Source organism: Amblyomma maculatum, chromosome 3, assembly GCF_055883805.1.
Source record: "Amblyomma maculatum isolate TAMU_Amacu chromosome 3, ASM5588380v1, whole genome shotgun sequence".
In the NCBI taxonomy this organism is placed as follows: domain Eukaryota; kingdom Metazoa; phylum Arthropoda; class Arachnida; order Ixodida; family Ixodidae; genus Amblyomma; species Amblyomma maculatum.
The window spans coordinates 145,577,769-145,600,082 of record NC_139346.1 but is presented as its reverse complement, the minus strand read 5'-3'; the positions used below and the strand labels follow the sequence as shown (position 1 = coordinate 145,600,082).

General features: G+C 44.5%; 1 protein-coding gene across 1 annotated transcript in view; it reads right to left on the bottom strand.

Annotated features, from left to right (window-relative positions):
• The window catches only part of LOC146196254 (uncharacterized), a 138,686-nt gene extending 119,927 nt beyond the window's left edge, over positions 1-18,759 (bottom strand). Inside the window, exon 1 of the mRNA XM_084596354.1 lies at positions 18,668-18,759. Coding sequence (XP_084452480.1) covers positions 18,668-18,687 — 20 coding nt within the window. The 5' untranslated portion in view covers positions 18,688-18,759. The remainder of the gene's footprint in view (positions 1-18,667) is intronic.
• Positions 18,760-22,314: the final 3,555 nt, after the last annotated feature.

The following is a 22,314-nucleotide window of genomic DNA, read 5'->3' as shown; positions in this document are numbered from 1 at the left end:
GGCAAAGTAGGCGCGCCCGTAAGAGTGGGCTCACCTTCGGCGATTTCCTGTGGAAAATGTAAATTAAAATTCAGAAAAAACAGGAAATAATCAAGCTCAAACGTTGACTTATTCTTAAAATTTAAATAGAACACTGAATATTGCAAATATTAACATTAGAAAACGTAAACGTTTGGCAGACGTAAAGTTAAATGTCAAACTAACGTAGACTTCAATAAAATCTGCGACTTCTATTTGACGGTCAATTTTATATTTTATTCACTACTTTATGAGTTCGCAGGCGTAAAAAAATTCCAAGAGGTACTTCGCTGTGACGGAAATGTGTAGAATATTTTCCTGTTGTTTTTCGTTCTCTCTTTTGATGTTATACCTAATATTTAGTTATTGTTTCTTGTTGTAATTGTTATTGACAATTGAATCGTGTTTACTACAATTGTATCACCCCCGTCCCTCTCCCCTCATATACAATACCCTCCTTTCCTCGATGCCCTATATACAGCGAGGAAAGACATTGTCTATGCCGTGCGCTGGAGCGTCTAGATGGACGCCCACTAACTGAAATTAAGATCCTAGGTCCCTGGCTACGGCGATCGTCTGCGGTGAAGGCCTCCCAGGCACTGCTCCGATTTATGAAAAGCACAGGACTGATCGAAAGGCTATGATTTTTTATGTTACGTGATATGACTGTGACGTGATGTGATGTGACTGCCCTCTCTCACCCACAACTTTTATACCCACCTACCTCTCTCCCCCAGTGCAGGGTAGCAAACTAGCTCCTTTACCGGTTAACCTCCCTGCCTTTCCTCCTCATCTTCCTCCTCCTCCTCCTTTGAAGGGCCGTTAGGGGTAGCCTGAATAAATAATTAAATGAAACCATAATTCTACTCCAAGTTTAAGGCTATATCTAGAAATAAAGCGTAGAAATAAAGAAATTTTACCAAAACACATTTAAGTTACAGAAATTTCGCTCGCGAAAATGTGTTTGGAAGAGTATTTCCTCTTTTTATGCTGAAAATATTAGAATGTAGGAGAAAGAAGAATCAATTGCCACGTTAACTCATTCTGTGCCTGGAGCAGGTAGCTAGAATTCGTCAATAAACGACAGTTTTTGGATGTCAAAAACATTTCGCGATCAACCTGAAGTACAGATTTTTGCGACCTTCAACCGTGGTCAATAGCGGTTATCGTTGATTGTTGGAACTGAGCACCAGCTTTGTCTAATCTGGCTTTTCGTACCTTTTCTAGTGAGGCAGAGTTTTATGGAGGAGCATTTGGCATTAATACCAGCGGCCGGTGCTATATACCAGGGCACACAACTTCGCTTAACTGACGCTACGTTTCAACGCCAAACAAACTAAGGCGTCCAAAATGGAAGCCGCTGCAAAGTTAACGATGTGGCTGGTAATAAAACTCGGGAAGTATTCGTTACTGCAATTCATCGGAAAGCTGTTGGCTGCAATTTAGTTTGTGCATGTCTTGCATTTCTCTTTTATTTTCCTGGGACCCAGTCTGTAACGTGTTACAAAGAGTTTGCTCCATCGTACCGTACACTATTATTCAAGTCCGGAAACACGACTGAAGCAATTTTGCGCTTTAGCATCCGTGCTGCGTAATCTCCAATATACAAAAACCTAAGTGATATATATATACATGAGGTCAGGGTGTAACGTAGGTCACTAACAGCTATCTACGGAAACAAACTTTTTCGAGAAGCCAGACCTGCGATTAAGTCATCTGATAAGGCTTCTTAGTTTTCAATTTCTGACTGTAAGGAGATGCTGACCGTTACAGACAACGTGTTACAGTGCTTACAAATGGAGACGCTACTACCACTATCCCTATATCTCCAGTCTGCTGGGCTGCCATTTGTAACACGTGGTGTGCCACGTGGGCTGTTGTTGTACACCCTCTGTACGCATTTCCTGAATGTTTTAAAATGCTCCTTATGTACGAAATTCGAGTATTTGTGAAGCAATATGCAACGTGAATTGGACAAAAAAAGAGTTCATGTGGTCGGTTAGAGGGGTTGCTCGCATACGGACACTCCATTCGTCGTACTCACTGCCCTTTCTAGGAACACATTGCTTGCGAAGACAAGATCGTGGCGCTGATTGAAATCACAAGTGCGCCATAAATGCAACATGCCGACGTAAAAGCAGGCAAAAAGTGAAGGGCGCTCAGTTGAATAGAAGGGTGGGAGGTAGGAATGAAGGGGAGGGAAAAAAAACATTTTCTTTTCACTGCTCAATGTGATGTAATCATGATGTTATTTATTTATTTTTGACCATACTGCAGGCCCAATGAAGGGCCCTGTCAGGAGCGGCAACGATTACGAAATATAAAGTATGGGAGGTAAAGTACAAAAACTTTAAACATAAAGTCAGACAAGCACAAAGCAAGAAAAAGAGAGAATAAACTTTATTTATATAATGGAATTACGCGGGTGGTTCACCAAGGTCCGGGAGAATATTGCGAATACGGCCCTCCAGGCCTGACAAATCAGCTGGCACTGAAGGGGGAGCTTTGTGTGAGCCAGCTTAGCCTCCCACTGCTCGTGGCTAAGTTTCTGTAAACCTACTACACCACGGTGAACGACGAAAGGCCCGAGCCAAGAAATTTCAACAAAAAGTCATACGACGCAAAACAAACATTCTGTGCACTAACGCCAGCCCCTACCAAGGTCGAGCGGCTGCATTAGCAACCGTCACAAAGCAAGATATAGGAAAAAAGCTAGTAAGCGAACGGCCTTTTCTAAGACAGTAATATCAAAGAACGATAATAATGGTAGCTGAATACCGTGTTTTATTTCATTTTGTAATCACTTTTATTAGTTTCGTTTTGAGAACTTATGAACCCACCCTCTCCATCTCATCACCTACTAGCGGATAAGTTTATATTCACGAGCGCGTTTAGTCTTGCATGTGACCCCAAAACCATGAGACATCGGGCAGGTTTCTTCCTAAGTGACATCCGGGTTGACATGGAGTGAGCCTCCAGTTCAGCCTTAACAAATTCAAGTTTAGAACCTTTGTACCTATAGTTGCGCTACTGAAAACTTGACGGGTACAGTATACAATCTAGTAAAAACCACGCTATCATATAGGCTACTAATCTTATGATTCGGAAATATAAAAGCAAGTTGTATTTAACACGTTATTTTTTATTGAGTTACTTTTCACAGGGGGCTATAATAGACACAAAAATCTAACCCCATATTATTATGAAGGTAATACCGCTTACGCTATGCTTTCGATATAAGGCTGCGGAAAATCAAGCGAAGTGACAGCAACATCGTACGGACGTCAGCCTAAAGCAAACCATTCTTTAGGTCAAGTGCTACACCCCATCACTATTCGCACATATATCCTCCGCAATTGTTACTGAAAATGGCCTAGGATGACGTGACGTTTTACCATAAAGTGAGCTACCAGCCGGCTCATTGCGAGCGCCTGCTGCCGGGCGGCGAAAATTGAATGCGTTAACTCTATGAAGGAACCCGGGTACAGCTATAAATCTTGTTAAAGTATGGGTCACCGCACAGGCGGGGTAGGTAATCACTCTTGTATGAAAATCAGATTAGATGAAGACTGCTTTCGTGCATGGGTCATAGCCCGCACAGATGTAGTAAAAAGGCTGCACGGCCCTTACTAACGCGTATACGCTAACTCTTTGGCACCCTTGTTCTTCAGTAATCATGGCTAGACACACCGGACGGGTTTATAAATGTATTAAGCTTGCAGCCTTGAGCTTTTTTTCAGCATTGTAAAAACAAATCTGGAGGAGAGCAGTAAAAAGCGCTTCAATCCAAAACTTGTCTATTTAGTTTGTTGGGTTTAACGTCCCAAAGAGACTAAAGCTATGAAAGATGCCGTAGTGGAGGGCTCCAGAAATTTTTGAACACCTGGGGTTGTTTAACGTGCACTGACATCGCAACGCACACGGGTGCCTATAGCTGTTCGCCTGCAACGAAAAGCGGCCGCTGAGGCCGGAACTCGTTTCTGCATCTTTGGGCACAGCTTCCGCCATTTAAAGTACGCCCGCTTATTACGCTTGCCGCTGCGTCCTCCTGAAGGATACATCGTTAAATAACCTTGCCTGAAAACAACAATCGCATCCAGGCGGCGAGGTCTCCGAAATACTATATTTTTGTTTTAATAGAGAAGATAGTAAGCGCGCAGGTAACCACGCCGCGATGCCCACTAGAAACTCACCAAAATAGCGTGTCCTATGAGCAGGCCGAGCCTGGAGCGAGTTTTGAGGACAATAATGGAAGGAATTTAGCTCAGAGAGGGAAGAGGCCGCAGCTCTTTAGGATAAAGGGATTTTACTAACCCCCAAGTTTCGGTTCAGATATGTTTAATTCCGCATTAAGGCTGGTGTAAGAGTTTCGTGGCTGCTACTACGAATAACTCTTTTTGTAATCTACCAACTGCGAATCACCTCCAGGATTCACAGTGATAACTGGTTCAAAACCATTCTACACATATATTTAAATTAGGTGATATTTGAGACCTTTTGACAGACCGACTACTGAGGCCTTGCTATGCCAAATCGAATCGCGAAATTAACATGCACTTTTGATATTCTGTGAATTATACTTTCTTGAAACTATTATGAGTAATAAATACAGTCTGACGGATCTAGGAATGTGAAAATAGTGTTTTAGGCACCGAACATGGAAAAATAGGCACCGAACGGAGAAAAATAGGCACTAAAACTTCATCAAGAGTGCGCATTATAAAAAGGTCTGAAAGCCGTCGCAGAATATCAGTTGCAAAATGAGAGAGAGAAAACAAAAACAAAAAACAGGCTCACTCATTTGCTACTCAGCGAAAGGCGTGAAGCAGTTTTCTAAAAACTGTCCTGCAACATACCACACAACTCCCATGATTCAGGCAAACAAAGTGGGTGGTCGCTGTCTTTCGCGAGTATTTGGAAATATTTGAAAGTATTAGGGAACAGCGCTACAAATCTTTTCAAAACAAACTCAACGTGCCTGGAAGCAAGCAATAAAATGCAAATCCAAGGTACTTTATAAAAGACGAGTTGTTTTATGTTCACCGCAAAAATCGGCCTCTTTCATTACAAAAACAAAACCAAGCACTGAACGCCATTACAGGAGGTCATATATTTGGAAAAACACGAATAAGACCAATTTTAATTACATTATACATGAGCTCATAATCATCACTCAAAAACGAATCGAAATTATTTATTCCGGATATACACAGGGCTTCAACATTAATAAATACGTTTCCATGTATGTAAACAATGCTTTGCAGTTAGTAGCTTCAAGCGGCTGGAGCCACGCCGACTTCTCCTTGTGGTTGCCAGAAGGGTCAGGACACTCGAAATACCTGATGAAATTAAATTTTGTGTACATTGCTGTTCAAGAGGGAATATGCAAGTAAAAATGATTTTTTCTTCATGGGCCTACAAATCATTAGCTTGCTAAAACAATTCCCTGATTAATGAGCGCCAAGTTAAGCCTCTTCCAATCTAAACAAGGCTGCAGGCTGAAAAGAAACGCTCAATATTAACGAATTTTGCAGGAGCGTGTTTCCAGTTCAAAACATTTCATTCCTTTACTTTTCAGCATCCTAGAATATTAGCTAGCAATTACTACTGTAGTCTTGGTGAGCACTGAAAGGCCATCGTTTTTGCCGAAGCAGACTGCAATTTGCGAGATTTTTTTCGACACTTTCCTATTCATTGCTGTATATTCTCAATTAGTCCAATGCAGTTATTTAGATTACACCCCGCTCCGCGCCCCCCTCCCCCACAAACCCCATTCCAATTTTTTTATAATGGTCGCGAGAAAAGTGAAGTTGCCGTAAAAGTACGCCAGGTCTCCTTGTATGTTGTCCTCTGAAGGTAGCTTGAGCCCATCTGATTGAAACACTATCGGCATCTAAGCAACTGACTATGATGGTCTTTAGTTCCGTAAAGTGGCAACTGTAGCATTCGAATTCGTCCAGCCACGTTATTCAACGTGGAATGATGGTCTCTAATATCAAGAGGCACTTCTGGCAACTGCTGTTTCAACAAGCATACTCGAGAATGCGCTTTCAGAACAGACCTCTGACTAAAGCAATGAATTCGTGAACATATTTGGAAAACGTTCAGAGTGCTTCACAAAAATTAGTTGTGGTTTAGCTCTGATTAACCCTAGGTGAGTTGCGAAAGCGACGGCGGAAGCTTCTTTTGCCTGCTACATTATTCTGCTATCACGCCCTATCAGTATAAGGTGCTACATTATTGGGGACACTTAAGCTCATCCTTTAAGGGTTTGACGCGAGAGCGTAAGCTATCAGCCCACATATAATGTCACGCTTCAGCCAAGCCGTATGGACGTGCCTGCGTGTCGTATTGGGATAACGAGAATGCAAACGGTTCTGGCAGGCTGATCCTGATATCACCTTCCCATATGAAAGGAGCGACCCGAGTTGGCAGCTCATGCCCGTGGCATAGGGATAATGTGATTTCAAATATCATGGAAGGCTGAGTTTTTTATGAGGAGACCGTATCTACGCCTCTTCACGACGTAGCTGCGGCCACCCGAGGTCTCGATTCGGCTGCCGTATTGCTTTCGCAATAATGCAATGAAACTGGGATGCTAGCATCGATCTTCTTCGAGTAGAACGCCTTCAGCAGAACTGAATTTTTTACCATATACGTAACAGATATACGTACCATATACGCATCCACATGACAGAAGCAAACCCTTGCTCTAATCTATGCCATTTCGCTAGAGCACTTTCAAGGACTGGTTAAAATGTTGGCTATAGATTCCCCATTTGCTTGATCCAAATGCTTAGAGCATACAAGGTCTTCTGATTGGCTGCAAGCTTTCCTTCTAGGAATTCTGAGCAACGAACCGTACCTTGATATCTGTTGTTTCATTTACGAAGGCTGAAAGGCAAGCCTCGCCGCGCTCATCTGGCATTCTTCCAAACATTTTTCATACATAGACTGAATGCAGCCTTTTCGCTGTGTAGATTTGGCTTGGACTCTCTATTATAACATTTTTGAAGCAACTATTCAGAAACAACAAATTTTGGGTTCTTCCTTGCAATGTTTGCCGCAACCGCATACAAGACTATATTTATTGTTCTTAAAGGCATCTGCCAACAACGATTTCTCCTAGCATTAAATATTTGCCTGGTGTCTCGCATTTCTATTTTTGTGCTGGTCCAGATAATACTTGTTTGCGTGAGAAGTATGCTATAATGGCAAGGGAATCTGTTATACATGATATAAGATCTTAATGTGCTATCAGGCTAAAATATTCTATAGCGTGAAAAGGCGAGCATTTTGGGTATATCGCGATACGAGGGCACAAGCCAAAAGGAGGCTCAAGCTTCCCCTTAAAAACTGACACGATGGCGCATTTGCACTGCCTTTTCATTTCAGATTTATTGTATTTTTGTTTCTATTAGTTTTCAGGGAACTTAAGGCGCAGTATGTGTCTTACTTCCCTGTGGACACCTATATTTACAATTAACGTCCTACAGCTGGAGTTATAAACATATGCAGTTCGTTTGGAATCACTATTGTAAACTAGCCTTTAGTATGAGTAGTAGATAAGTAGGAAGCGAACTGGTATGAAATCACCCAGAACACTGCGCAAAAATACGTTGCGTTACAATTTATTATTTATTTTAGTATATCGCGTGGCTATATTTTTCGCCATGTTTCCAATCTTTCCTTGGAATCTTCGTCTCAAAGCAGCGAAGGTGGCTCAGCTACAGAGCCAGTAGCAGGCCCTAACATTTTCTTCTCCTTCTTCCTTCAGTCGCAACAACAACAGCAGCTAGGGTACAGTGACAGCTTTCCGTTTGAACGAGCCCTACCATTATTTCCGAAATAGGCAAATCTTAACAAACGTGGGCAGTTCATTCTTTTGAATTAGGGGCACATTATGAAATAAACTATGCCGAAAGCTACGTGGAGCACTTCACAATTTTAGGGCAACTGCAATGATTAAACTTAAACGCGTCTATTACGTGCTCAGCTTTCCACATGGTTGGCACAAGACAGTATCGCTACGTGAAGTATATAGCCTGTTGTGTCAGTGTTCTACTGGCGAATTAAGGCTCTCTTCAAGGTCTCTTGCTCTGTCATGGCTAGTAAGCCCGGTCAAAATCTGTGACCCAGTATGAAGCATGAAAATAACGAGGTACGTTGCATCAACGTCGCTTCTTCTACTTTTTCTTTTTTTTTTAGTGATGCTATTACAGGGACGTTGCGTATTTTTGCGAACAGCTAAGGAACCAGTGCATTCAAAGGATAGAGAAAATATGGCACTGTAAGGACGCCGGAAGAGGGGTCCTTATAAAACCATTAAAAGAGAGTCTTGCTAAAAGTTGTTTATGTCAAGACAAGAATGTATCTTTGTATGCACGCACGATAAGCGGCTTTCGAGTGCAGTGTGCTTTTAAGAGATTACCCACAAATATTATTTTGTGAGGATAACATGCATCCGTGGAGCACAAGGAAAGATAATGTGGACAGTGGAAATTTTAACCCGCTTAGATGGGTCCAGCAAGTTTATTCAGTTACTCTCAGATGGCTACGGCTCGAACCAACTGGGAGTTGCTCGGATGAACTTATAACTCAATTCAAATAGTTTCCGAAATGCGGCGCATTCCGCTCGATGGCCACTTTCTATATGTTTCTACAAGTTCGAGCAATGAAATATCAGAAATAGGGAAATAGTTGTTTCGGCATTTTCTGCTCACGTAGTTGACATGGCGGTTCATGGCTATTTTATCCAAAATAGGGCATTCGCAGGCAAAAACTTAGGATATAGGCATTTATAGGCACAAACTCCCGAAATAGCTATTACCAAACTATTATAGACACTATAATACCAGCATTAAACATGACTTCAAGACCTAACCCGTGCTCATATCTAAAAGTAATGTGCCTATGATACGCCGAAATAAAAAAAAAAGACATTTGCCTGAAAACCGGTCTCTGGTTACGACCACTCAAAAACTGGTGTATAGACAAAACCATGTTCAAGGTATGGAGGGCCTCTTTTCGTGGTCTGTCACGAAGTGTGCGGAAAACGACTTGAGCTTAAATGAGCAGTATTTCAACCCTGTTGGCAAACAGCCACCGAACATACTGAAAACCTTTAGCGTTTCCAACTCGCCTTCTAACAGTGTATTGCAGATTTCATCCATTAGCAGGCAACACTTTTAGGCGCCGCATGAACCGCTGATAACTAAGAAATTGCCGTTTCTTTTTTTGCGTGTGCCCGGACCGTGAAAATCTTAAGGGAAATGAGGCTGCAGAATAAGTTTCATCTCTTTGCGTCGAAGGCATATTGCTTAAGATTGAATGGCGCATTGCGCAAACCAATCGCTATATAAACCACTTGTCTCTGCACCGGTATGCACAAAACACATTAAAAAAAAATGTGAAAAGCTTTTGGTAATGCTGCCTTCCATTAACTTTTCACAGCCGGTCTAGATATCGTCTTTCTAAACAAAATAAGGATCAAATGCGAAAGCTAATCTTTCGCTTGGGGTACACCCAGTGTAGCACAAGAGATTCTGCATGCAGCAGTCGCAGTGTGAACAGCATCGTCATAAACAACATTGTAAAATCGGCTATGAAAACAGGGTTTCAAACGCGGTCCTTTAAAATGGGCATTGAAAGCGTCACACAACTCCACCAGCACACAAGCTGTCGTTTGGGAGGCCTTCGGAGCGCTTTTGGAGCCAGAAGGGAATAATGTAGTCGCTTCAGAAGAGTAAGGATACCGACCTTGTGGGTAATGGTAGAAGATTCAATAGCAAGTGTGCCCCCCCCCCCCCCCCCTCTCTTCTTTTTCTTTTCTTAAAAGCACGCAGGTCGAGCAGTTGTTCTGGGACAGGGCCGGTGTGCAAGGCAGCTTCTGTTTATTGAAAGAGAGTAGGTAGCCGAGGCCGGTGAGACGGTGCAGCACACTGACAACTTGCTTCTCAGTGCTGATTTTATTCAGCGTTCACGATCACTCAAGTGTTCGGCTTCTTCGATGGTGGTAGCTGTAGTAACTCAGCTACATAATTTCATGCATGATTAATGCAAGGCTAAAATACATGTTTTTGTCATAACTTTTAGCAGTATCAGTTATTCCTCTCAAATAATGCTGGCGCTTTACCCCGTCGAAGAGATTTTGCACATAGCGAGCTGACAGCCTTTTTTTAATTATTTACCGTCAATCATTTACTGTTTCTTCATTGCTGCCAGTAGCCGCTGACGTGCGGCAGTATAAATGTGAGCGTACCGCACAAAAAGATACTGTGTTTCGTTTTTTTTTTTTTTTGCCCAGCATCACCGAGACGTGGCTTTATCATTTTCTTAGTCTTGCAAGGCGCGCCGGTATGTATATCGAACGATTCCATCCACTCGCCTCTGTTTCTACAACATTCCAGCTTGTTCTAGTCGCCTTTTGCGACTTTATCTAGCTGTTTCTTGTACGACTTAAAATTCAGCGCTGCCAAACGCAACGCTCATTCGTAGTTTGACAGTTTGACAACCAGCGAGCTTGTTTGCTGCTTTCGCTGGGCCGAGTTGTTTAATTCTTTTGCGGGCGCAAGTCAGACAAAAAAAAAGAGGCCATTTCTATTATACTTTCTATTATACGTCTGTCTGTAAGTTTGCTCCTGTGACATAGTCATCATCATGTAAAGCGACAACCTATATTACAGGTTAATAAACATCATTCAGATTCGAAAGAAGTATGAAATGCTCTAAATATATATACATAATAAAACAGTGTGCTTAGTAGCAGATCCCCTACCATATCCGTACTTTCACACTTATGTCAACCCCGCCGCGGTGGTGGAGTGGTTAAGCTATATGCCTGTACTGTGCCCGAGTACCTGGGTTCGATTCCGACCACCGGCATATGCGTTCTAAGGAGGCGAAATGGAGTGGCATCCGTGTGCTATGCGATTTCAGTACACGTTAACCAACCTAAGGTGGTCGACATTTCTATATTCCTCCCCTACTGCGTCTCTCGTAGCCTGAATCATTTTGGGACATTAAACCTTACAAACCAAACCAACCGAACTAAATATTTGTGTCAAAGAAGACGACGGGGACCCATGGTTTCGCTTTCGAGTCTCGATCCTGATTTATGAAACGTGTTTGAGGCGACCAGGCCCACCACCAAGCCCGCATGAAACGGAACGTGCCACAGAGCTCGGTGTATAGTCAGTTCTCTAGCTCCATTGCCAATAGCACTACCGGGAATGCCTATACGTGACAGGGTGCGATGCGACTGTAGCTATATAGCCACGCAGCGAGGATGGCATTGCCATTTATAGAGGCAGAGTGTGATGTTCTTTGCCGATGGTGTTTCTTTCGTTGAAAAATGTCTTCGCATTGATGGCCCAATGTTCTTAGTAAGGAATGAAACACACAGAATCAACTGCAACAACAAATGATAAAAATTTCTAGCGCTGTCCCTGATGGAATAGCAAGCGCCAGCAATAGTGTGTTTATAATTGAGCATTCTGAATTAACAACGAAAACTCATGGCACATAAACAAGAGAAGAAAATGCGGCGTTTGGATGACCAATAACAAAAACTAACTGTGCCCATTTGCCCCCCCCCCCCCCAAAAAAAAAACAAAAAACAAAAACAAACAAACAAAAAAAACCTCAACTTTCTTCGTGTCGTGGCAAAGTACTTCGGCAGGTCGCCGTTAGACAAGGATTAATTACAGTGTGCGCGAGTAAATATTATATTCGATTCATGGTGTGGTTTACGCATTTCCTAAACAGTTTCGGCTATCTCCACGTGTGTTTGTTTCTGTGCTTAGAAAGGAGTACGCAGACGTTTGTATCATTGGTCGACTGGAGTATACAAACGCTCACCTTTTAGTTTCCCAGAATGGAGATGGCTGTAGACATAGAATCTTCTAATGAAACTGCTCGGTTCCACTGCCACTTTCGAAAAAAAAAAAAAATGTGTGTTGAACTTTGGACCACTAAAGTGCAATTAGGTGAAATCCTTTGCTCGAAGCGCCGCTGATTCCTGCTTTATCCTTCAAAAATGCACTGATATCGCACAGCAGTACACGGGTGCCTTGCTTTTCTCCTCCATCGAAAAGCAGCTGCCACGGCCGGGATTGGATCCCGCAGCCTTGGGTACAGAATTCGAGCGCCCTAACCACTGCACCACTACGGTGGGACAGCCATGACCAGATGCCACGTCATATCACGTTTTGATGACGTCACATCCGGTCATGTCTGCCCCGCCGTGGTCATGGTGGATGCCGTCACCAGGTGATGACGTCACAATATTGCGGTACCCCGCGGAATCTCACGAAGCAGTGGACACTTCTCGCGGACGGAAACCCATGAGCCTATTAATAGGACTTTACACACCTCATTCGTACAGCCGGGGTTAATGTGCTCAGCTGCTCAACCCGAGAATTGTGGTTCCAGCTCGGCTTCAAAGGCAGCGTTTCGACGCAGGCGAAACGCCAAAAGCACCTAGATCCCCAGACGGCCGAAGGTTTTCCAGAGCTATCCGCTAAGGCACTTTTTATTTTTCTGTCGAGCTGTCAGGTTTCCACAGCGCTGTCGGATGTCCATAAATAGCGGGACAATAGAACTTTTCTGTTTCCGTTATTCCTTTCTCCAGTACATTGCTTTTCTACAGCTCCGGCAGATTCCCATAAAATTGCTGACGAGTGGTACAGTTACTGAGGTTTTTAATGTCCAAAAAACCAGTTTTGCTTTAACATACCGCCAATCCCTACGCTCAAAATATACACACCATTACCGTGAGCACTGCTTACGTAGGCCACCGAGATCCTTTATTAGTTGCAGCCTGTCGCATTTTCGAAGTTCTCTAATCGTACAGGCATAAGCTCTTTCGACGTCGTAATGCTACTTGAAATAGAGATGGGGATATACGTACCAGCGAAAGCTCATGCTAAAATCTCACGAGGCAAACGTTGTAGGGCAAATCTTTCCGCCTAGAATCGCGTTCCGCCCGACTTTGCATAATGATCCTGGAGCCCAGACCTTCTCTGGTCGATGCCAGTGTCTGCTCTGCTTTCAGCTTCATTGAGACTCACGAAACACGTGGAGTGCAATAAGTGCGGCCAATACAAAAGCATCACAAAGCGCTTAAATAAAAAAATATTCCGGAGGAAATGAAAATTTTGAATACACACTTAGTATTTTATGGCCTAGAGGAGAGCGAATTGGACCTGCTCTAAGTACAGACTGTCGGTATGGATAATCACGGTCAGGTCAATGTCTTGGAGTACAGAGTTATGAAGTGAAACACAATTTCAACAGGAAACAATTCAGAATCAAATAATGATGCGTAGAGAGCCAACTTTAAGGGAGAGCGCTAGAAATGTAAGACTTAAAACTATGCTCTAAAGCACGTAAGCATATTTTATGGATTAACTATGCACATTTTATATGTCTGATAATCTTATTTTCTTCCCAAAGGCCTTCCCCTTGATCTGTCCAAACCTATCAAAATTCACTATCATGAGATGCATTTGCTATTTTCAAATAACAAATCATCTAACCGTGTGTTTGGCGCATCATAGCCATAGACCCCATATAGCTAACTAGCATTAGTTATGATTCCTGAGATTGCTAAATTGTTGTCTCAAATGCTGCGCATTAAAGCAAACCTTACTTTTTGTTCACTTAGCTGTGGTCGCAGACGTGTACATGAGGAATCTCGATGTGTAGTCTGGGCTGTTGTTTGTGGCTGCTCTCGACAACTTCACACCTACTTACACAGTACGCGCGTGTTGTAAAAAATCACAAAAGCTCGCGTTAAAGTGAAGACAGCAGAGACTATCAGATTTTCGGTTGGGAGGAACAATGCAGATGAGGATGATGCGGCCTGCACTTGCACTGCTTGCACCATTTCGTCATGCCGCCATGACGTCTGACACGGCCAGTATGGTAACGAGACCGGCGGGCTAGTTTTGTTGCCTCTGACGCTACAGCAGTTAACAGTTGTGTTTTTTGCTGGCGCTTTAAAAATGGAATAGTTTCAAGACCTACATTTACGACTTCCGTTTACAATGTTTTGAACAGCGCAACCCCTTATTCGCTGACAAAAATGCGTTAGTGTTCCTGAGGAAACTATAGTGGCGTTGACTTGTTTCGCTTTTTTATTTATGTTTCTTGAAAGTTCAGAATAAAGTAGTGACACGATGGTTAAATTTTACCCCAGGGAGCAAAAAACGTTATAGGGGCCCAAGAGTTGCCTTTAATTGAGAAATACACCACTGGATGTTAATGTAAAATATCTGTCCTAGGGCTCTTATTGCGAATGCGACAGGCCCTGCTTGTGTAGATGGCAACACCAGCCAAGCTGACGTGTCTAAGGTATTCTTAAGCTAGGAAATCACATTTACGGCGGCGCATAATTGCAAGACTTTCTCATTCTGCAAGGGATTTCCGTTGTGTTTGTTGAGATGATCGAGCACAAGACAAAGGGTCTCTGCTGATGGAGTTAACAGCTCTTAGTGCAGTCTTAGCCACAGCGGCACTTTGCTGATCCGTACGCATTACATTTTTGTACACGCGATGGCATGGCAGCATTATTTGTTTATGTTTTATTATTGCAGGTACCGTGTTACCGAGGTCGCCAGATTGATGATAAGCAGCTTAACACAACCAAAAGATATGCCTGGGGTGGCGCAGTGGTTAGAGCGATCGACTAATGTGCCCAAGGACGCGGGATCGAATTTCGGCCTCGGCTGCCGCTTTTCGATGGAGGCGAAAAGCTAGGCGCCCGTGTGCTGTGCGATGTCAGTGCACGTTTAAGAACCCTAGGTGGTCGAAATTTCCGGCGCCCTGAATTGACTACGGCGTCTCTCATAGCCTGAGTCGCTTTGGGACGTTAAACCCCAGAAAACCAAAACCAAACCAACAATCAAAAGATATACCGAGAATGAGGGTGCCTGAATGTTAATTTTCTATACTTAACTTTTACTCGCACTACTAGCTCCTTCATTAACTTTGATTTTGAATATAAACGAAGTTGCTCTCACACCTCTAATTTTACTGCAAGCTTTCCAAGTAAAAAAATTGGCGACGATTATATTACTTCATAATGCGAAATTTCAGCGCAGCTCATCAGCTGTTTCACCTTTTCGATAGACTGAGGCAAATATTTCGAGCAAGACAAGTATGTACAATTACAGACAACGTTTTTTAATTTTTCACGCGTATTTCTTCAAGAAACACTCCACTAACAGTTCTTGGCTGTCATGAAAGGAGCTTTTTGGTCGGAGAAATGAAGAAAGCAATTAAATTTTTGGGAGGCTGCGGGAAGCAGCGCATGGGCCCATAGGAACGTTGCGCGACGAACAGATAGCAGCGACCGACTGATGCCGCTAGCGAGTGAAGAGAACATGACTCTGCGTTTCGGCTTTAGATGCACGCGCCGTGATCCGCTGATAGCGAGCCAGCATTTCGGCAACCGGAGAGCACCCTCGCAGCCACACAGGAAGAGAGGGAGAGGGGGAGGGTATAAGCAGAGGCGAACACGCGCGGTCGGCGCCACGCAGTAAGAGGAGGGCTGAGCTGGGGGGCTGAAAGTGTGCGGAGCGGGTTACGAGGCTGACGCCGACGCGAAACTTAGGAACGGGGGCCAAAGAGCTGCGCTCCAACAAAACAAAACCACTGCTCTGCCAATTTAGCCGGTGAGAAATGCCAGGTGGTTCTCTTCATCAGAGTCGTCGAAGTTGAGGAATGAATACGACGCTGATTGATCATTCCGGGAACGGCTATAGAATAGCATTGTTGCTTCGAGCCACAAAGTGTTCTCTTTGTTTAAATGGTCGCACAGTCCACCATCCTTTGTGTATCAGGCTCGGGAGCTGCTCCAAGCCGTTCGCAGAAACATCGTTTACCCCCCGGAGACACCTCGCGTGACATCCAGCCCCCGTTCTGCTATCCCCGTCGCGAGGCTTTGCGTGCGACGAATCGTCTGGATGCCGACAGAAGGAAAGCAAGATTAACTACAAAGCACAACCAGAAGCTGCAGGCGTGACACTGCGGCTTTTTGCGACGAATTGAAAGAACCAGCGCCAAAACCCCCCCGCAAACGCTGAGACAAACGCGCATGAGCACTGCGCACGTAGCTTTGCAAGCAGTCCGGGGCTTCGCTATGAGATTACCGCGTCCGGAATGAAACAGCTTTACCGCGCGCTGTGATGAGCACGCGAATGCAGAACAGCAGGACACCGGCATCGCTCTTGCATCCACCCTGCAGCATCAGCAATCGGCAACACTTGGCCTCGCTTTCCGTGCTGTGGGCTACGGCCCTTCCAGCCTACTGGACATTACCGCTGCCGATGCACCGACAATTTCCGCAGGTGAGCTTATCCAGGCAGGCACAACACTAACAGACAGGTATGCACACGTATACAGAAGCGGCCCTAGCACCGCCTACCTTTGCGCAGGCAACGTGAATAGTTTGTCGTGGTGGACCTGAACCTTTCCTCCTTCTGTAGTCAGAATGCTTACAGCGCAGCAACATTGTACAATGTACGCCGAGACGGTTCTTTTGAAATTCGCTTCCTGAATTTTTAATTCAAAAAAACTGCACTTCATTAACTTCTGACGTATCATCGTTGTACTCGGCGTCAGCAGTCAGTTGTTTTTTTCTCTGGCATGTCAATATAATAAAGCTGACTTTCTCTGCAGACTAATGCTACCAGGCGGCTGCTAATAGTATTTTTCACAGTAACATTGTTTTGTTAAGGTCTACGTCAACGGTGCAAGATTATCATGTACAACGCCCTCCAATATATCGAAAGAAACAAAAGTTGGGAGTTCAAATAGTGATTGCCATTAATTCTGCTTGCGCAAGAAAGGTCGGTATAAACGAAGTAAAACACTTCGGGATTTCTTGCGCAAGCATGTCACATTAATGAAATCAACAAGTTCGCTCGCGCCCAAAGTACTTTTGAACACAACAATGCCGGAAAAGAGCACGTTTTCCTTTTCTGTAGCAACTTGCATATTGATTATAGAAATAACTGTTAAATTACGTTTTTGTGTACACTAAACACCCGCTTCAATAAAACAGCGACATGTAATGCAGTTTGCAGAACAAAGCTCCCGCGTAACGCGGCATTTAGGACAGCTGCCGTAGAACTCGTGAAGTTTGCATGACATCGTTCGATGGTTCTCCACGACGACTTAGTTAATTTGAAAGCAGCGCGTGGCAACGTGCTTAATTTGGCAACATCAAGGAGTGGGAAGCGCTGGCAGCAACGCATTTGCCAAACAAAACCAACTAATACTCAACAGTATATCCGCGTACAAGTTATAGGAATAATTGTCTCCTACAGCAGTTGATTACTCTGCTAACAAATGGTAGCAGTAAACGAAATGACCGCCTTATTGTTTCGTTGTAGTAACCAAGTACAGACACCGAAACTGTTGCTGATATAATTTTGTCGTGTGATTGAATTATTGTTCCGGTAACAACAGCTCGAACATCAGATTGTTTACATATCGTGTAGCCGATACCACGTGTGGCAGTCGTTAAAAGGAACGTGGCTTAAGGTTTATAAAAAAATAGTAAGAACGATAATATAGGGTATATATTAGCTTAAAGTTTAGTTTGAAGTGCGGGGACGAAAAGTAACACTGCAAGAAATATATGTAGCTGGCTAAGTAATGTTTAATTTTTCTTGCTAGCGCAAAACGCTTTCTCCGACCCTATTGCGTCGGCTCAAGTCAGTCATCCGAAACGCTCCCGGTAACCCTTCGCTGTCATCTTGCACTGGTGCTCAGAGCTCCGGTCCGAGTCTGTGAACTCAAAGCTCAGTACATGCAGATGTCCCGAAACCGCTAAGACCGTGGAAATAGTGAATGGTGGTAAGCAAGGAAGTTAAAGAAGGTGCATATTTTCATCGAGCAGTACTCGTAGCTCCAAGAAGCATTGGCTAAGATCAAAGCTGATTGTGGCCAATCAATTAGTGGTAGGCGTGCTGACGGTTAAACTATCAGCTGTACTTGGCAGGCGTAATTTTAGACGAGATACAGTGCTGCCAGGATTAACCTACCGTGAATTGCCCCAGCAATTCCTGCTTTTTAACCATTCATTCTATTCGCTTCTCTTGGCGTGTAACCCCGACTGGAAGATCCTGGTGATAGCACGAGCCGTAGCAAATAACTAACTACTCATAAAGGTATAAAGAGACGCAACAAAATAAATTTAGTCATCACGGTCATGCTTCACAGCGAATTAATGAACGTAAAATTGGGGACAAAAGTTTTCGGGAGGCAAAGTTGGTGATCTAGGCGCAAAGGTGCGATGCGTGTCAACGGACGCTTGATTTACTTTCTACACACTATTGAAGGCGAGTGCGACTGTTAGTTCTACAGGTTTTCGCCTAAGGTCTCTGGCAGACGTATAACATATATGCTCTTCACCTTGTTCTGGCCTGTCCCGGACACATTTGTCCCCGAATTTGTAGGTCCGCACGAGTCTAGGAGAATACAAGTGTTCTCGGGGCTACCAGTGAGCTACCGGAACCAGAGAACTGTTCGCAACTCGTGCGCGGGTGGTCGCGGTGCGGCGGACGCAGCGGGCGCAGGGAGCGAGCGGTTGCGCGCGTGGCAGTGAAGCGCGGTCCATGTGGAAGAGCGAAACACTCACATGCTGTCTGCGGCTGGCATGGCGTGATCCAACTGTGCACACTGGCCCAGCAGCCAGAACGCGCCTCCCCCAAACTCCGTAACGATTTTTTTCTCGAGAGTAAGAGTGAGCCGCGAGGAGGAGGAGGAGGAGGGCGTAAACAACGCGCAGCATGAAAAGATCGGCGCATGCGCGATCGATGGGCGTTCTTTTCTTGCGCGCCGCCCGTCGATGAACCCGCGCTCAGCTCACGGTGGCCGACAGCACAAGGCTCCTGGGTTCGACGCCGCGCGGTTTGAGCGGGATATCTGTCTACGGTTTGGTTTCCGTCTCATAGCTGCGCCGGTAGAGGAGAGAAACGGTCTGAAAGGCGGGAAAAATTATGCGCGTCACCGACTCCGTGCCTCCGCTTCACCGATGGCTACAAATGGCAACAGTGGGATCGGCACGAATTAGGAAACCATTTGTCTGGGGTTTATGAACGACGAGGACGGAAAGTGGAAAACAGTAATTCAACTATCCATATTTGAGGAGTGCTTTAATGTGATAGCATTAACAGCCTAATCGCAGGAAGAACCATGCAGTGTCCGGCCTCTACGATAAAATTTCTTTTATTGGACAACGGGGAGAGTGACGCCAGGATACTACATAACGTGACATATGACTCAACCTAGTGATGGAATCGCCACCAGGTTCAGCCAGTAGGTAGCAAGCAAGAGCGTTTGTTTGAGGCAGGTGTTTCTACACCGTTCCGAATGTCAGGCTGGAATGAACCTCGCTTGTCTGTACCGCAGTGGAAAATCTCCGAAAGCGGAGACCGCGTAAGAATGTTGCTGAAGGCTGAGTGTCCAAGCGAACATGTCTGGCAGAGTAGATGCAGGCAAAGTGGAGCTCAGAAATATCATCGTACACTCAGCACCAGGTTGCTATTAAGTTTCATTTAAATTTCCCCCTAAATCTTTCGACAGAAAGACTCATGCTTCAGTGGATATAAAATAGTTCATATGTAATAAATACAGTCGGGATTCGTTCACGTGAGCAATATGATTACTGAGTTGATTTGCTATTAAAGCGAGTCGTATGTAATAACCAACTGCGGAAAAAGATATCTTCCGTAAAAAAAATACATCCCGTCATGATTAAAATCTTCTCTGTAAAGAGTCTGAATAGTCGTGCACAATAAAGCGGAAATTACGTAACATTTTGGCAGCGTCAAGCTCGTTAGCTCGACTTCCGTAACGCTTGTACTAACATGGTGCGGCGTTACGCGCCTTGGTGATTATGACTCGTAATTACCATGATAATAATGATAATGACAGAAAATCTAGCTGTTACCACGGCTCTTCACATCCCATGACCCCACGGACCGACTCGGATGACAACTGCTGAATTAGGCTTTCTACAAAGCACATAAGGCAGAGAGCCATTCTCTTAACAGCCATTTATGCAATGCTGTTGATGAGAAGGGGAATCGACTTAGCAACTTTTCTCTGGACATCAATAACGAGCTAAGAGAAATGCCATTATGTTCTTTTCAGCTGCATTTATCTTGCGTCCTTCCTCTCCGCTTAAGGTCCCATCAAATGCTTCTGGTGGTAATATCCTAATAAAAGAAATTCACAAATAATTTCAGCAGCTGCCCCTGGCGACCTTTAGAAAGCGATCTGGGCGACACATCTCGGCGCGTACCGCGCACTAACTTCCCCAATGACGTCATCGGGGTTTTCTGGTTTCTTCCGCTCATTAGAATATCCTAAGGTACCGCGCACAAACCTTCCCAAAGACGTCATCAAGGTTTTCTGGTTTCTTCCGCTCATTGGAATATTCTAAGGTACCGCGCACAAACCTCCTCAAAGACGTCATCAGGGTTTTCTGGTTTCTTCCACTCATTGGAATATCCTAAGGTACCGCGCACGAACCTCCCCAAAGACGTCATCAGGGTTTTCTGGTTTCTTCCGCTCATTGGAATATCCTAAGGTACCGCGCACAAACCTCCCCAAAGACGTCATCAGGGTTTTCTGGTTTCTTCCGCTCATTGGAATATCCTAAGGTACCGCGCACAAACCTCCCCAAAGACATCATCAGGGTTTTCTGGTTTCTTCCGCTCATTGGAATATCCTAAGATACCGCGCACAAACCTCCCAAAGACGTCATCAGGGTTTTCTGGTTTCTTCCGCTCATTGGAATATCCTAAGGTACCGCGCACAAACCTCCCCAAAGACGTCATCAGGGCTTTCTGGTTTCTTCCGCTCATTGGAATATCCTAAGGTACCGTGCACAAACCTCCCCAAAGACGTCATCAGGGTTTTCTGGTTTCTTCCGCTCATTGGAATATCCTAAGGTACCGCGCACAAACCTCCCCAAAGACGTCATCAGGGTTTTCTGGTTTCTTCCGCTCATTGGAATATCCCAAGGTACAGCGCACAAACCTCCCCAAAGACGTCATCAGGGTTTTCTGGTTTCTTCCGCTCATTGGAATATCCTAAGGTACCGCGCACAAACCTCCCCAAAGACGTCATCAGGGTTTTCTGGTTTCTTCCGCTCATTGTAATATCCTAAGGTACCGCGCACAAACCTCCCCAAAGACGTCATCAGGGTTTTCTAGGTTCTTCCGCTCATTGGAATATCCCAAGGTACCGCGCACAAACCTCCCCAAAGACGTCATCAGGGTTTTCTGGTTTCTTCCGCTCCTTGGAATATCCCAAGGTACCGCGCACAAACCTCCCCAAAGACGTCATCAGGGTTTTCTGGTTTCTTCCGCTCATTGGAATATCCTAAGGTACCGCGCACAAACCTCCCCAAAGACGTCATCAGGGTTTTCTGGTTTCTTCCGCTCCTTGGAATATCCCAAGGTACCGCGCACAAACCTCCCCAAAGACATCATCAGGGTTTCCTGGTTTCTTCCGCTCATTGGAATATCCTAAGGTACCGCGCACAAACCTCCCCAAAGATATCATCAGGGTTTTCTGGTTTCTTCCGCTCATTGGAATATCCTAAGGTACCGCGCACAAACCTCCCCAAAGACGTCATCAGGGTTTTCTGGTTTCTTCCGCTCATTGGAATATCCTAAGGTACCACGCACAAACCTCCCCAAAGACGTCATCAGGGTTTTCTGGTTTCTTCCGCTCATTGGAAAATCCCAAGGTACTCGGGCAGGTCGGGCCGTGGTGGGGCGCCATTGCGACATTTTTTTGTGCACCGGCGTGCTCTAAGTTTAGGAGGGGAATGAAGAAGCATCATTTGCGATAACCCATATGTTCGGTGTCAATGAATATAGCTTAAAAGGTTTGAGGTTTACAATTTGAACAAATAGCTTTAAAAAAAAAAAGAAAAACTGTATGAGACTCAATGGGCTATCTGAACTTTCGCTTTGTCAGTGGTTTCACATTAACGAGGCGCAAACAAATTAGAATTTTTTCCTAAAAAATTGCTTCTAAGATGTCCATCATTATCATCATCATCACAAATAGCCGGACTATACCCACTGCAGGGCGGAGGCCTCTCCCAAACTTTCCACTTAACCCGGTCCTGTGCTAACTTCATCCACTTGACCCCTGCGAACTTCTTAACCTCCCCCGCCCACCTAACGTTCTGCCAAGTAATGATGTCGTCAATAATAACAGTGGTCATATTAACTATAGGTAATATTGTATGTGCCTGTTGCAGCT